The sequence below is a fragment of the Mytilus galloprovincialis genome, chromosome 11 (genome assembly GCF_965363235.1).
Source record: "Mytilus galloprovincialis chromosome 11, xbMytGall1.hap1.1, whole genome shotgun sequence".
In the NCBI taxonomy this organism is placed as follows: domain Eukaryota; kingdom Metazoa; phylum Mollusca; class Bivalvia; order Mytilida; family Mytilidae; genus Mytilus; species Mytilus galloprovincialis.
The window spans coordinates 83,743,067-83,761,579 of record NC_134848.1 but is presented as its reverse complement, the minus strand read 5'-3'; the positions used below and the strand labels follow the sequence as shown (position 1 = coordinate 83,761,579).

Sequence of the window (18,513 nt, the reverse complement as noted above, 5' to 3'; positions counted from 1 at the left end):
ATGATGTGCAAATATACTTATATGATGTGCAAATATACTTATATGATGTGCAAAGATCCTTATATGGTGTGTACATATCCTTATATGATGTGCAGTTTCCCTTATATTACGTGCAAACATCTTTATATGATGTGGTTGTGTCATTATATTATGTGCTTGTAATCTTATATTATGTGGTTAGGTTTACTTCATTATATGATGTCGAAACGTCATTATATGATGTGCTTTCATCGTCGTTATGGTCAATGAACATGATTACGATTAGAATGATTACTGTCTACGTCATAACTGATTCCGATCTGCTTCTGTAAATTATTAACCCGGCTCAAATATGTGTCTATCGCTAGCGAAAGTGCAATTGATAGGGAAAATGAGACAAAGCAATTTAACAAAATCAACGTTTCAAACATTTCGGTTGAAGATTAAAATCAGTTGATACAGGATCTAGTTGAAAAAATCTCCGGCTGTGGAGTAAATGATAACAAATAAGAGCCTTTTATAACTTGCTATTCGGTTTAAGCATAGGCTCCGTGTTGAAGGTCGTACTATGAACTATAATTGTTTCCTCTTACAAATTATGACTTGGATGGAGAGTTGTCTCAGTGGCTCTCATACCACATCTGCTTATTTCTATTTATTGCAAAAGACACCATTGAAATCACAGTCTGTTTCAAAAATATTTCATAACAATAGCTATACAATTATCTACTGATGCATACTATGGCGAGATGGTTTGTTTTATAAAATGTTATTGAATAATATTAATCTGTAAATGGTAAGATGTATAATGTAGTATTGAATATGTACAATGATATTACATCTAGTATATCATATAATCTGTGCTACTAAAGGAGTAGACCGATTTCATTGAGTCGCAACTCCTCTACAACCATACCAAGTCGGAAATATGTGTGATAGGTCTTTTAATTTGTCTTTGAACCAATCTTTTTTCCACAGAAAACGCCAATTATGTGAGAAAATACCCAATTTCGAAGACTGCAAGCTTAGTCGACGTAGTGCCCACAAAATGCGAAATGGCTATGTGGAAAATTATAAAAAATGAAAAAGTGGTATCTTTGCTAATGAGACAACTCTCCACAACAGACCAAATTACACAGAAACTAATGACTATAGGCCACCATACGGTATTCAACAATGAGCACATATTGGCATATACAGATTGTTTATTTTCAACTTATTTTAATAAAGATTTTTTTAATTGCTAATAAAATTCTGAAACATTAGTACTAGTATGTCAACAGATTTGGAGTAGCATTAACGATTTCTGAGATATAAGGGGTTGATCCCTGATGAAGTGTTTTAGATTTAATTTTTCGTCCAATTAGATCGGTATTACCTTTGTGGTACTTATTTTGATCCTTTTCGGTAATGGCAACGGATTTTACGTAGACGATACAGTTATTGAGTTAAAAGGGGGGAAAAACACTGAAAATCACACTTTGCCACACTTTTTCCAATTTAGGGTATTTAATATTTTTATTTTCAAAGAGATGAATGGGGTGACGCCCGTCTTTCGCATTTTGTTCCTCTTTTTCGTCTCTTTAACAAAAAATAGAATAAAAAGCATTAACTTTGTCATTACTGTGTCCACCTTATTACTGTATCATCATTCTTTGTTTCAACACTTGCCCACTCGCTGGCGTCTCCTTGTATCATCGGTACAGCGGATATAGGTACTAACCAAGGGTCGTGATCGATTTTTCTTCTGACACGGTACGAAAATCTTTGTTTTGTTTACATTATATCAATGTGTACTTCAATCTAAACATATTTGTTGTTTTAAGAAATGTTTTGGTCGTAGGTTGGTGATTAGTCTCACTATTTGCCCAAAACAAGAATCCTTACTAAAAACATGTGCAAATACTTGTCAAAGAAGTTGGCGCTCGTCTCATCCGATATGATTCTATATTCATTGCAACTCTTTTTCTGATAGAAGGCCACTGTTTGTGCGTAATAAGTATAGCTGTTTCAATAATTGGCATTGAAATATTTTGTACATATATTATTTTTCGATATTTTATTCCGACAAGAAGCGTTGTGTATAGCTGACCACATGAATCGTTCTGTACGGTGCATAGTTAAATGAATGTACGGTATATAGTTTTTCATGCTTCGAAGTACCTACAAAGCTATATCCGCTGTACCGATGATACACGATAGTAATTATAATTCGGAATACTTTGCTTGCTTGTGACAATGGTGTTCGACAAGGAGAAAACTTATCACCTTTCCTATTTTATTTACTTTTGATTGACTAAAATAATTTCTTAGTGACTAGAAATATTACATGACTTAACAGAACTATACCAGAAGATCTGGAAAGAGAATTAGAAATATATCTTAAGTGTTTTGTTATATTGTTTGCAGATGACACGGTGTTGTTGGCTGAAACAGCACAGGACCTGCAGACTCAACTCAATGCTTTCCATGATTATTGTAAGGCTTGGAACTTGAAAGGAAAGTTGTCAAAATTAAAGTCTTAGTGAGGTTTTTTTTTGGACGGATGCCAAAAAATCTCCGATTTTCTTACAATGATACTAACATTGAGATGATAAAACAATATAACTATTTGGGTATTGTTGTTACTAAAACGGGAAATTTCAATATGACAAAAAACATTTATCCGATAAGGCTTTAAGCCATGTACGAAAACTTGAAAACAGGAAGGATGTATAAGATTTCTGTAAAATGTCAACTTCAGCTTGTTCGTTTATAAAAAATATATAAACACGTGCGTTTGTCCTCCAGCTGGCTTAGTAATTTTGAAACCTCTCTCTCTCTTGTTTTGTATATACTGTAAATAGTTATTATTTTTATCTCTGTATACTGATGTCATACATTGACATTGCTATTATATAGATTTAGAGGCCATAAGTATACCGGTATGGATGATTGATTGACTGTTATTTCGCGCAACTTTCAACACTTTCATGCTATTTCGTGGCGGTGAGTTTATATTGGTCGATAAAGCAGAAGTGCCCGGAGAGACCCCCTGACCTTCGTTTGGAAAACATACAATTCTGGTCAATTAAGATTGGAATCGAGCTTACCTGCCACGTGCGGGATTTGAAATCGCACACCTAAGGGTTGACATGCTAGTGATACAGCAGTTCGACTACTTATAAAAAAGAAGAAGTGGTATGACTGCTAAAGAGACAACTCTCCACAAGAGGTCAAAATGACACAGAAATTAACAAGTAAAGGTCACCGTACGGCCTACAACAATGATCAAAGCCCATACCGCATATTCAGCTATAAAAGGCCACGAAATGACAATGTAACCACTCGACCACCCAGCGCCCATCACTTTCACCCGAAATGGATGAAAGGAGATATGGAATGAACCTGAACTCGGTGTATTACATTAACGTGCAGCTTTTTATCATGTTTTTTGTGCATATATTTCACAGTTTCAACTATAGATGATTATGGGTGGATTCTTGAGGTCCAGCAGCAAATTGATATATGCATATTCGTACAAGAACATGTTTAACCCCGCCGCATTTTTGCGCCTGTCCCAAGTCAGGAGCCTCTGGCCTTTGTTAGTCTTGTATTATTTTAATTTTAGTTTCTTGTGTACAATTTGGAAATTAGTATGGCGTTCATTATCACTGAACTAGTATATATTTGTTTAGGGGCCAGCTGAAGGACGCCTCCGGGTGCGGAAATTTCTCGCTACATTGAAGACCTGTTGGTGACCTTCTGCTGTTGTTTTTTTATTTGGTCGGGTTGTTGTCTCTTTGACACATTCCCCATTTCCATTCTCAATTTTAATGTGGTATGAATATTAACCCTGTTTTGTACTAGACCGACACCCTGAGCCGGACTTTTTAACATGCTAGTTCAAAAGGAAGCATTCCGAAGGAAGACATGTATTTCACCTTACCCGGACACATTTTTCTGATTCCGAGCCGACCTGCTTTTGCTCTTAATCCTTAATCCCGCGTGCTTATATAATTAGCTGGGAAGCAGCATGTAAATAAGAATTTTAAAGTCTTTGGTTTTGACCCGGCCGGGGTTCGAACCCACGACCTCTCTCACTCAAGGCGAACATACTACGACGAAAGTACCACCACTAGACATGCAGTAACCCGCAATATAAAAGATTTCGTGGGAAGCCGCTCATATACTAGTATTCACCTCTAGACTCAATTAAACAGGGCTAACTTACCGACCATTGATATTTTTATGTGAGGGTGGGGGGCAAGTTGTTTTTTAAACGTTTGATTCTAAATTTTTTGAAAGAGATTTTATCTATTTCAGAAGGGAAGCGAAATAGTTTGTTTCTATTTAAAATGAGGAAAAAATAAAACAATGATGAAACTTAAAAAAAAAATAAACCATGTTTTTTGTTGTTTTTTTTATTTCGAAAAAGGAAATACACGTGCTCCTTCCCTCAAACTAGAGTCGGTGTCTAACACATTTATTTATTAATATATAATGTACAGATCATCTGTTTCAGCTTTGGATACAAGGATCTGACAACACGTCATTTTATTTTCTGTCCTTGAATATATTACATCAGCCAATGACATTTCAGCCTTCAAATTTTTGAAGGTGTGTATCAATCCAACAAAACCAGAGAATTGAGCGTTTTTAATCTGGTGTCTAAATGAACTTAAAACACTCAGTCTGCATTTATTTATTTTTTACTGAGACCTGTTGTTCTCTTACATATAGAGAGTGGTGTTTTGAATTTTCAAAGTGAAGATTTACGGCAGCGGCTTTTAATATTTTGCGTTTATCCTGGAAACATAATAGATTTAAAAAAAACAAATAGTGCAATGTGTCTGAATATACTCTATAGTAAAGGTACTTTTTGGGTAGTTTTGGCTTTTCAGAGTATTGTTGTTTTATTGGCTATTATCTTGATAACTAATAATAGAGAAATCTTTTCTTGTAAGGTATAGACAAGAACATATATAATCAAAGTACTGAAGTATGAAAATCGTTTGCGACTTCAGGGAACTAGTTTATTCTTATGTTGCACTGTTATACCACTTTCCAGGTTAGGGGGGTGGGGGGGGGGGGTTGGGATCCCGCTAACATGTTTTACCCCGCCACATTATTTATGTATGTGCCTGTCCCAAGTCAGGAGCCTGTAATTCAGTGGTTGTCGTTTGTTTTTGTGTTACATATTTGTTTTTCGTAATTTTTTTTTACATAAATAAGGCCGTTAGTTTTCTCGTTTGAATTGTTTTACATTTTCTTATCGGGGCCTTTTATAGCTGACTATGCGGTATGGGCTTTGCTCATTGTTGAAGGCCGTACGATGACCTATAGTTGTTAATGTTTGTGTCATTTTGGTCTTTTGTGGATAGTTGTCTCATTGGCAATCATATCACATCTTCTTTTTTATATTAGTTTGGATTTGCCGTTTGTGGTTTCATTAATATTTACCACACCTTCATTCAATAATAGCATCAGATGAAAAATTCTCTGCTAGAAGAAATTGTTGAAACTTAATTTTCAGGTTTTAACAATTCAGATGAGCGAAACGAGGCGTACAGATTGATGCCTACGGTTGACGAAGAATTCGCCATAACATTATACCGCGGCAAATTTATAACTATATAAAACTGAATGCCACTTTTCCTATCCCCTCTTTTTTTTGTTACAAATGACCGGTTCCTTATATGAGCCATTACTCTATCAGAGTCCGATTTATTCCCAATTGTTTGTGTCTATCTTGAGAATATATAAAGAGAAACTCGAACAGCTAACCATGATCAGAAAGGCAATATTTACATAAATGAAAATACTAAACTTCGTGTATTATCTTCTTATAGAAAAATTGCTAACGTTAGGTATACCGAAATTGACAATATAATGCCTTCCCTCGTTAAAACGATCATATAGCATGACATAAAAGAATTATTTATTCAATTCAATAACCTTAACCGTATTGAAGACTCCGTATGTTTATTATTAAAGATTTGCGATTTAAACAAAACTTTGCAATTCATATATATTTTTTACAATTTTCCAACAATATCAGATGTGATTTTTTTGCATCTTAAAACGAGGTACTAACATGCTAAGGTTTATCTCAAGTCTCAACCATTTTCCAAACGGTAGCAACAGATTTGATCCTAATTAGTAGTAACGGTTACTCCGCAGACGCAGATCGGAATCAGTTATGACGTAGACAGTAATCATTCTAATCGTAATCATGTTCATTGACCATAACGACGATGATTGCACATCATATAATGACGTTTCGACATCATATAATGAAGTAAACCTAACCACATAATATAAGATTACAAGCACATAATATAATGACACAACCACATCATATAAAGATGTTTGCACGTAATATAAGGGAAACTGCACATCATATAATGATATGTACACATCATATAAGTATATTTGCACAGCATATAAGTATATTTGCACAGCATATAAGTATATTTGCACATCATATAAGGATCTTACAACATAATATAAGCATATTTTCACATCACATAAGAATGTTTGCACATCATATAAGTACATTTGCACATCATATAAGTATATTTGCACATCATATAAGTATATATGCGCATCATATAAGTATGTTTGCACATCATATAATGATGTTTGCACATCATATAATGATGTTTGCACATCATATAATGATGTTTGCACATCATATAAGGATATTTGCACATCATACGATGACAAGTGCACATCATATAAAGGTAAATGCACATCATATAAAGGTAAATGCACAACATATAATGAAAAATGGGCATAATAAGACAGTGTTGGCGTTCCATACATACGGACTTTGAACAGCCTTGTTTGGTACAAAGTTTGGACTAAGAGCTGATGAAACAGATGAATCTTTTACCCTGAATCTGATATCGATACTTGTGTACCACGCGAAATCAATACATCGGTCTTGCAAAAGTGAGATTTTTTTTTTCGTATTTAACAATCCTCCCCTCACTCCTTATATAAAATGAGCATTCACAACACAAACACTCATAACTGTCAAATCTAGTAATTGGATAGTCCCTTTTTACAAAACAAAATGGGTAATAATGCAGAATAAGGACAAAACAGAGAGACACAATAAAGCAAAATGGGTTACTTAAATATAAACAAGAGAATGATGGAAAAATTGAACGGAAAAAAAGAAACACGGAATAAAAAATAAAAATAGAAAGAAACAAGGGATCTTTCCCTCCGCAGCCCTTCTTGTGACTTCTGATGAGAGAGACATTTGTATATTGTGTTGACATTTGATTGTAAACGTTGTTGTTGATGATGGTCAGGTATATAGTAGAAAACATTCTGAGACAAGTGCCTATGATTTAGATGTAGGGGTATGCAATCAGACAATGTCAAACAAGTGTTTAATTCCAATGGGGAATAACTTAGTGAAAATAAAACAATGAATTTTCACGTCAGTATATTATTTCCAAAATTAGAGATATTCTATCGAGAAGGACTCACAGCCGGATCAAAAACTTTTCAGAAAAAAGGGGGGCCCCAGCCCCAACCCCTTTATTATTATTATTTACAGTGCTTATATAGCGCTTATCTAAATAAACATTTACTCTAAGCGCTTTACAATGCATAAAAAACAATGAAACAAGTACATTTATCCGCCTTTGTGACTCCCAATAAAAACTTTAACTGAATAAGAGGGCATATATGATGATTACAAATTAGAGAAAAATGGAAAAAAGTGTAAAATGAAGGACGAAGAAAACAAAGAATAGACAAAAATATGAAATAAAAATGTTCTAACATATATGGCATAACTTTAAAGGATAGAGAAATATGGCATAACAATGAAAGGAAACAGATTGTTTGTTCATTAATACATATATTTTTTTACATTTATTTTAAAGCTCAATGTGGAATACCTGATGTAACAAGTCATGGAATTGTTGGCGGACCTGTCGCAACTGCGCATGCTTACCCATGGCAGGTAAGGTTTCAATACATGATATTACTTTTAATTTAAAAGAAGACAAAGACAACACTTGGTGGCAACTTAAGGTGGTACACACAAATACAGAAAAATAACGTTGTAAAATCAACCGAACGTTTTAATCACGTTTTATTGTTAATGAAAAATAAAGCTTTTTCAATGACCAAATAAGTGTTTGTCAAACTGCTATATATCCAATGAAATTTTTCTGATAAAGTGGTTGGTTCAATTTCTTTGAAATGAATATACTTTCGTCAAAGGGTCAAGGTAAATATTAAACGAAAATTAAGCGAGCCAAATTGATATTAGTCAAGGAGTTGGGTATTGCCTTAATTTAAATTTGACGCGTTACTTTATTTCAATTTTTGTTTTTGACATGAGCATTGAATAAAAAGATCCTTAGTTACAAAAATGTACCTTTTTGACCGAGATGGAGATCAAGGGAGATAACTATTTCAGGTATCACTACGATACTTTTGTTCAACAAAAATGAGTTCCGTTTAACAAAATTTGTAACATATTACAGATTTAGAATTTTGTCATACAAAATTATCTTTCAGTGGACAAAAGTTACTTTTGTCATGACAATATTCATTTTTGTTACACAGACTTGACTTTTGTAACATAATCTGAATTTTCGGCGACATAAGTCAATTTTGTATTCCAGTTTAGTTTGGATTCTGTGAAATAATTTGCATACAAAATCGACTTTTGTTACAAAAAAATGACTTTTGTTACAAAAAATTGACTTTTGTGAGACAAAATTGACTTTTGTGGGACAAAATTGACTTTTGTGGGACAAAATTTACTTTTGTGAGACAAAATTGACTTTTGTGTGACAAAAATTAATTTTGTTATCACAAAAATGAAATTTGTCTTTGCAAAAATGAATTTTGTCGTCACAAAATTGAATTTTGTTGCACTCACAAAATTGAATTTTGTTGCACTCACAAAATTGAATTTTGTTGCACAAAATTGAACTTTGTCTTCACAAAATCTACTTTTGTGAGTCAAAATTGACAAACTTGAATTTTGTATTACAAAATTGAATTTTGTCTCACACAATTAACTTTTGGGTTTTAATTTCCATATCAGGTAACAAAAGTCATAACACAAGTCCTTATCACATAGTTTTGTAAGACAAAAATGATTTTGTTATGACAGAATTGAATTTTGTACAAAACCACAAGAGTCCCATTCGGCGCCCCGTACCCACAGCGTTTTAAATATTATTAGTGCCCCACACAGGTTATCTACTTATCGTAGTGTCACTGACAGCAAACAATATCCTAAGTGCTGATCGGAGCGCTACTAAATTTTCGTTGTGCCACTTTCAGTATATTTATTATTATAGGCGCCGTACACAGCTTCAATGGCATTTGAAGTGCCACTCAAAGCTTGTTTGATATTCTTAGCATCGAGCACAACTTTTTTTTATATTTGTAGCGCTGCACATAACCTTTTTGTGAAGTATTCGTTATGCCGCGCACACACTTAATAAAAGTTAAAAGTAAAAAGAAATAACTACTTGAGCAAGTGTAGATAATTTGTTATGTTTAAAGATTTTTACTGATATTCTTAATTTTTTATCAGTAATGTTTCGCATTTACCTTCAGATTGATTGAATGTTGGTTCTTTAACGTCCAGTGGAAAATATTTCATGCATGCCAATAACGAGATACAATAAATACAATTTTCAGTCCTCTAACAGATGCCATCCGGGATGATGGTCGGGAAAATTTGGGCAGCTACTGGAAACATGAGGATACATTGAATACAGACAGAAATATTGACCTTTAGATGAATAGATACTATTTAAACAAACGCCAACATTAATGCATGACTAATATGTACCAGTTCAACAACCCTGCTATTAAATCATATAAAACTACTGATTTGTACTGTGAATATAAAATATTAAAAGTTGAATATTTCCCCCTTTTATTCTCAGCACCACCCACTCTTACTGGACCGTAGCAACTGGTATCCACGATAGAGGTCACATCTACCGAAGCCAGGTACATAACGTACGAAATGTGATCGTTCACACAGGCTAACTCACGAAGTAACCATAACGATATTGCACTCATCAAATTAGATAAACCCCTTGACCTTACTGATTCTACAACCAAGGCCGCTTGTCTCCCTAACAAACATGAAGATTTTGACGGACTTGTATGTACAGTAACCGGATGGGGAGCTCTTCACACAGGTAACTATGGGTTATTTAAGGATTTCACACAGATGACTATAGGTTATTTAAGTTTTTTTTTTGTGTAGTTCATTTATTGGTTACTTCATTACCTTGCTAAATAATAAGGTATACATTTTTTTTCTTATATGATATTTGATTATATGAAATGCCGTTAGATTTTATACTGATCTATTTATGTCTTGAAATGAAATACGTGTTACGAATGTTTGGACTATATAAACATATATATTTGTCATCTAACATCAAACCACATCTTATTTTGTTTTTAATTTCGTCACTTTGGATTCTAAAGGTTTGTGGCTAATTACTTGTGGCTACTTCGTACTTTAAGTACCGCTAAGTCATTCAAATATCTTTAAACCAATCACGACATTGGTGTGTACGCTTTTGAAAAATATATCCCAGAATGCATTAGATTATCAAACGGAGAATCGTATATTTACAGTACTTGTTCGTTATACCTTAAGACTCAAAGGCATTTGTAATTATACATCGTTATTCACCAAAACATAAGTTTCCGAATATATGTGTTATGATTTGTATTTATCAGATGGTCCAGGAACTCGATTATTAAATGAAGTTGATGTCCCAATCATGGATAGTAACAGATGCAAATATTACCTTGGCAACGTTATTTACGGAAGTAACATTTGTGCTGGATATAATCAAGGTGGCAGAGACGCTTGTCAGGTAATATGTTTACTACGCTCAACATCGTTTGAAACGTCTATTTTAATAGGACAACGTCACTTATGTGCATGACATCGATTTACATTGATGTCGGGATTACTTATCAAATTAAATAAGGTAACGCTTATATATGTGTCAATGAGATAATTAGGAGATAACGGTATTGCGTTTAAAGTCTCGATGGTATCAATTGGTGATTTGATGGTCACAAATTGAGTTTAATGGCGACTCGTTAGCGGAGTCAAAAAACGGATATTTGCGACCATCAAATCACTAATTGATGCCGTCGGAGCTTAAAATACAATACAGCTATCTCCTAAATGTGTTGTTAAAGTCACAACGTGAAGGTGAAGGTAAAATGTGTAAGTGATTTTGTAATCTCGTTACATATAGTTGAAGTTGTTATCTCGCTACATGTAGGTGCCTGAAGTTATTTAATCGTTATGTATAGGTTGGTTTAAAATATTTGTACATGTGTATAATTATATTTTAAACTCTATATTAACAGGGAGATTCTGGTGGACCTCTTGTTTGTAAGAAGGACAGTGTCTACAAAATAACCGGAGTTGTCTCGTGGGGATATGGATGTGCCAAGAGGCATGCGCCAGGAGTGTACACTAGAGTATCCTCGTTCATTGATTGGATCAACACAAATAAAGCAAGACATCCATAAACAGAACAGATAATATAGAAACTAAAAATAAATATTTTTATTAATGGAGTAAACTATGTGTTTTAACTAGTGTGTCCAGAATGCATACGATAACTTCAAAGTACATTCTTAAAAGAAGAAAAATACCGAACTCCGAGGAAAATTCAAAACGGAAAATCTCGTATGTAAATGCTAAATCACAACCTGAAACACATCAAACGAATAAACAACACATTTCATATTCCTGCCTTGGTGCAGGCATATTTTCATATAGAAAATGGTGGATTAAACCTAGTTTTATAGCTAGCTTAACCGCTTACTTGTATGACAATCGCATTGGATTTCATTATATTAACAAATGTTTCTTTAGTTTTTAGAGTAAATCATTTATCGTTTCTTCGGGCATAAATCGACGATTGTCATGGTACACGTTGATCGGTTGTTGGGTGCTTAACGCCATGTTGCAAATATTACATGCATATTCAGAACCGGAACTAATGAACTATTAATAAACTGGTTCTGCAAAGTAAGTTGACCGGGAAGATGAAGGGAAATTTAAACTGCAACTTAAAAATTAAGGTATGTTGGATAAGGACAGACCAGGTCACCAATAAAGAGCTAAGTCACAGGCCAACTTACCGCTGAACGAAGGCTTTTTGATGTTTGATTGTTCAAAATATTTTGTTTCTGTGTGTTATAAACAAGATAATATTTTTAGTAAAGTAAGATATTGATTATTCTTAATACAAAAATATCACCCTCAACTAAAAAAAATGGTCGTTTTTTGTGTGTATAGAAATGTATTAAACACATTTAATAAGGCACCAAACTCTGAAATTTTAGAATACAGTCATTTGACTTTAATGGAGCGTTGTCTCATTTGTTATCATTCCCCATCGTCGTATGTTTAAGCTCCGTTTACTGTAAAATGACAGGGTCATTTTGATCCTTGTTATTATATATTGTAGATATAAGAATAAAGACGTTGACTGTAAAATGACAGAGTCATTATGATCCTTGTTATTATATATTGTAGATATAAGAATAAAGACGTTTCCTGTACAATGACAGGGTCATTATGATCCTTGTTATTATATATTGTAGATATAAGAATAAAGACAATTCAAACAAAAACACAAAACCAACACATTTGTTATCATTCCCCATCGTCGTATGTTTAAGCTCCGTTTACTGTACAATGACAGGGTCATTATGATCCTTGTTATTATATATTGTAGATATAAGAATGAAGACGTTTACTGTACAATGACAGGGTCATTATGATCCTTGTTATCATATATTGTAGATATAAGAATGAAGACGTTTACTGTACAATGACAGGGTCATTATGATCCTTGTTATTATATATTGTAGATATAAGAATGAAGACGTTTACTGTACAATGACAGGGTCATTATGATCCTTGTTATTATATATTGTAGATATAAGAATGAAGACGTTTACTGTACAATGACAGGGTCATTATGATCCTTGTTATTATATATTGTAGATATAAGAATAAAGACGTTTCCTGTACAATGACAGGGTCATTATGATCCTTGTTATTATATATTGTAGATACAAGAATGAAGACGTTTACTGTACGATGACAGGGTCATTATGATCCTTGTTAATATATATTGTAGATATAAGAATAAAGACGTTTACTGTACAATGACAGGGTCATTATGATCCTTGTTATTATATATTGTAGGTATAAGAATGAAGACGTTTACTGTACGATGACAGGGTCATTATGATCCTTGTTATTATATATTGTAGATATAAGAATAAAGACGTTTACTGTAAAATGACAGAGTCATTATGATCCTTGTTATTATATATTGTAGATATAAGAATAAAGACGTTTCCTGTACAATGACAGGGTCATTATGATCCTTGTTATTATATATTGTAGATATAAGAATAAAGACAATTCAAACAAAAACACAAAACCAACACATTTGTTATCATTCCCCATCGTCGTATGTTTAAGCTCCGTTTACTGTACAATGACAGGGTCATTATGATCCTTGTTATTATATATTGTAGATATAAGAATGAAGACGTTTACTGTACAATGACAGGGTCATTATGATCCTTGTTATTATATATTGTAGATATAAGAATAAAGACGTTTACTGTACAATGACAGGGTCATTATGATCCGTGTTATTATATATTGTAGATATAAGAATAAAGACGTTTACTGTACAATGACAGAGTCATTATGATCCTTGTTATTATATATTGTAGATATAAGAATAAAGACAAATCAAACAAAAACACAAAACCAACACAATTGATTAGAGTAATCCTTTCTTTTGAAGAGTTGAATTGTCATGTGAAATTTATGTGAGCTGCGTCGGACAGAAATCGACCTTATGTAAATTTATATCTGTCATTACCAATGCATCTATTAACTTATTTCGGGTTGAACAAAATCTATATGAAAGGTCAGTAAAAGGAGAGGGACTAAAGATACCAAAGGGACAGTCAAACTCGTAAATCTAAAACACACTGACAACGCCATGGCAAAAAATGAAAAAAAAAAACAGAAACACAATAGTACACATGACACAACATAGAAAACTGAAGAATAAACAACACGAACCCAACCAAAAACTAGTGGTGATCTCAGGTGCTCCGGAAGGGTATGCATATCCTGCTCCACATGTGGCACCCGTCGTGTTGCTCATGTGATTACAAATTCGGTAAATAGTCTTATTCGGTAGGTCACATTCATGAAAGGGTAGGGGATTGTAGTTACGACGTAAGGAACATATCTGATATCATTTGTGAAACGTTTATTCCATAACGGTCAACCAACTCGAAATGGCGTCCGTAAAATTTACGAAGGGATGATTTCAACTTCACCATTTGGAACTCTTGGTTTAACAGCTTCCTTGTGAGCAGTAACACTCTATCATGCCAATCATAATAGGAAAATTATGATAGGAAATGCAAACACTGTAACTATTTGGAAATTGACGTAATAATCCTATTAAGGTGGTACCTAACACTTTCACTTAAATTAATTTGGCTCGTTTAATTTTCATAAAATTTTTACAAAGTATTTACTTTGATCCTTTAACAAAAATATAAAAAAAATCAAAAAATTTGAACCAACCGTTTTGTCAGAAAAATTACACTGGTTATATAGCAGTTTGACAAACACCAATTTTGATCATTGAGAAGCTTAATACTCCCTTTACAACACAACGTAATCAAAACGTTTAGCTGATTTTACAGAGTTATCTCCCTGTAGTGTTAGTACCAACATTCATCTTTTAGATTGTATTTAAATGTTCCAAAACAAACATATACATGCACTTGCATGACGAAGCTCATTTTTTAAAAACCTTATTATGTTATATTAGCATCAAATAACGTAGATGATTGTTTTTCGACCCTAATTCATCTTTTTAAAGATGTATGCACCATTTGTTCATAGACATCAAGCAACAAACAACAATTCCGATGACAATAATCATACTTTAGATTTTTATGATTGATTGTATTGTTATGAAATGAATGATGTAACAAGAAATACAAATCTTTCTGAAAATATCATATAGGTAAATAATAAATACTAGCACTACCTTTCAGTGAAAAACATCGTGCTGGCAGATTAACATTCATTTTGAAGGAACTAGTAGATATTTATAGGAAGATGCGGTGTGAGTGCCAATTAGACAACTCTCTATCCAAATAACAATTTAAAAAAAAGTAAACCTTTATAGGTCAATGAACAGCCGTCAACACGGAGTCTTCGCTCTTACCGAACAACAAGCTAAAAGGGCCACAAAATTACTAGTGTGAAACCATTCAAACGGGAAAAAACAACGCTCTAATCTTTATAAAAAAAGAGAAACGAGATACACGTATAAATTACATAAACAAACGACAACCACTGTACACCAGATTCCTGACTTGGGACAGGTGCAAATATTTGCAGCTCATATTACTCATTTTTTAAGGGCTTTCTGAATCCCCCCTCCTAGTGCAGGATTATCACGATATGATGGAGACCGATTGGTAGGCTTCTAAACAGTATTTTGGAGTTATTGTTTTCTTGTTTAACTTTGATGCATTAGCTAAAAAGTAGACAACATATTTCTGATTGCTAAAACCTCTTCATAGACACCAGAAATGAAATCTGTATTTTCGACACACGCGAGTTTCGTCTACAAAAGATTCATCAGGACACCAAATGCTGAAAAAGAAAAAGAAAGTTTGAAGTTGAAGAGCATTTATTTGCCGTTTTGTCGTATACAGCTAAGATAATCTATTTCTGAAAAAAAGCCTAATTATTGCAAAATTCATCGCATGACTATTTACATAACTTAACAGAAAAAGGGACAATAATCTGTTTTATCATCAGATTGCTGTAGTTGATATGGTAGCAACACTAGAGGTCAGTGTAATTGTTATTTTGGAGTGTCTAACGACAACCTTTGTATGTTCAAATGACCAACAGTACTGCAACAGGTAGATTCTACCTACTTCCAAAAAATAAGACTTTGAAAGTAAGATGGAGTCAGTATTGTCGTTTGTTGACGTGTTACATATTGTTTTTTGTTCAGGTTCGAGATAGATTACCTTAGCCGTATTTGTCACACCTTTTTGGAATTTTGATCGTCAATGCTCTTCAACATTGTACTTTTTTGGCTTCATAAATATTCTGATATGAGCGTCACTGATGAGTCTTATGTAGACAAAACGCACGTCTGGCGTACACAATTATAATCCTTGTACCTTTAATAACTATTGTGCATAGATAAGGCCTTTAGTTTTCTCGCTTGAATTTGTCAATTCGGTGCGATATCCGGTATGGACTTTGCTCATCGCGGAAGTCCGTATGGTGACATATAGTTGTTTGTGCCATTGAGTCTGGGGTGGTATCAGGTATTCAGAACGGGTAAGCAGAACCTGATTCACTTGTGGCATCCGTTCTGCTTCTCACAAATGATACACTATGGACTTTTAGTATAGATTCTGTGTATTGTCATTGCTTATCATCTTGATAACGAGTTATAATATTCCTTTATTTATCTTTATGAATTTACGTTTTGATGTTATGTATATTTTTGGTGATATTCATTTAACTAATACATCCCATTATTGTGTTTTCTGCTTTTAGTAAATTATCATCCTAATAACGTGTTGAAGTATTCTTTTATTTGTCTTTATAAATATTACTTTAACTGTTTAATTTACATTTGGGGATAGCCATTTGACGTGGCTCTCTACTTGTACATCTCTTTTTTGTAATGATGAGCTTGTTTTTTCTTGTCGTTTTTTTTTGGTTATGTGTTTTTTTCCTATAAGCGTTATGTTCGTTTCTTTGTTACATATTTGTTTGTTTTTAAAGTAACGTTATCAACTGCTGCATCTCTATTCTATTATATTTGCCTATTGTTTCTATTTGGTTTTTTTTACACATCGTTTTCTATATAATTGAATTGTACAGAACTATCATACAAATAAGAGGTTTATCTAATTATAAAAACAGATGTTATCCACAATTTTCTGCACCAGGTCAGGAATATGGCATTGTTATTCAATTCGTCTGGTGTGTTCGAATGTTGAATTCGACATTTGATTACGAACTTCTGTTTAAGGAATTCAGTATTTTTTGTTATTTTACCCTTTGTCTTCACATGAGTACAAATGAATCGGAACTTCTTTCTAAAATGTTTATCATTGATTATAAGGTCAAATATATCAAGGCTATATTTTTCCTTTGTGTCCACACTATGTACATAGATACTACAGATTCATATTAAAGTCAAAATGTTCTTTAACAATGAACAACACTGTAATAACAGAATAGACAGGGTATTCGTTGTAGGGGTCAGTTGTTTTTCTGTAGCACACATGTGTATAACGGTTTATCTGGCACTGCAGGTTTTCAAACTAAAAGCAGTCATAGAGACAACATCAGATGGAGTAAGTGTATAACGGTTTATCTTGCACTGCAGGTTTTCAAACTAGAATCAGTCATAGAGACAACACCAAATGGAGTAAGTGTATAACGGTTTATCTAGCACTGCAGGTTTTCAAACTAGAAGCAGTCATAGAGACAACATCAGATGGAGTAAGTGTATAACGGTTTATCTGGCACTGAAGGTTTTCAAACTAGAAGCAGTCATAGAGACGACACCAGATGGAGTAAGTGTATAACGGTTTATCTGGTACTGAAGGTTTTCCAACTAGAAGCAGTCATAAAGACAACACCAAATGGAGTAAGTGTATAACGGTTTATCTGGCACTGAAGGTTTTCATACTAGAAGCAGTCATAGAGACAACACCAGATGGAGTAAGTGTATAACGGTTTATCTGGCACTGAAGGTTTTCAAACTAGAAGCAGTCATAGAGACAACACCAGATGGAGTAAGTGTATAACGGTTTATCTGGCACTGAAGGTTTTCACACTAGAAGCAGTCATAGAGACAACACAAGATGGAGTAAGTGTATAACAGTTTATCTGGCACTGAAGGTTTTCAAACTAGAAGCAGTCATAGAGACAACACCAGATGGAGTAAGTGTATAACGGTTTATCTGGCACTGAAGGTTTTCAAATTAGAATCAGTCATAGAGACAACACCAAATGGAGTAAGTGTATAACGGTTTATCTGGCACTGCAGGTTTTCAAACTAGAAGCAGTCATAGAGACAACATCAGATGGAGTAAGTGTATAACGGTTTATCTGGCACTGAAGGTTTTCAAACTAGAAGCAGTCATAGAGACGACATCAGATGGAGTAAGTGTATAACGGTTTATCTGGCACTGAAGGTTTTCCAACTAGAAGCAGTCATAAAGACAACACCAAATGGAGTAAGTGTATAACGGTTTATCTGGCACTGAAGGTTTTCACACTAGAAGCAGTCATAGAGACAACACCAGATGGAGTAAGTGTATAACGGTTTATCTGGCACTGAAGGTTTTCAAACTAGAAGCAGTCATAGAGACAACACCAGATGGAGTAAGTGTATAACGGTTTAT

General features: G+C 33.7%; 1 protein-coding gene across 1 annotated transcript; it reads left to right on the top strand.

Moving 5' to 3' along the window:
* The first annotated feature begins 9,894 nt into the window (after positions 1–9,894).
* LOC143052930 (tryptase-2-like) lies at positions 9,895–11,579 on the top strand. Its single transcript, XM_076226097.1, has 3 exons — positions 9,895–10,160; positions 10,714–10,853; positions 11,362–11,579. The coding sequence occupies exons 2-3, from the start codon at positions 10,758–10,760 to the stop codon at positions 11,524–11,526; spliced, it is 261 nt and encodes an 86-aa protein (XP_076082212.1). The 5' UTR covers positions 9,895–10,160; positions 10,714–10,757; the 3' UTR covers positions 11,527–11,579.
* The last annotated feature ends 6,934 nt before the right edge of the window (positions 11,580–18,513 follow it).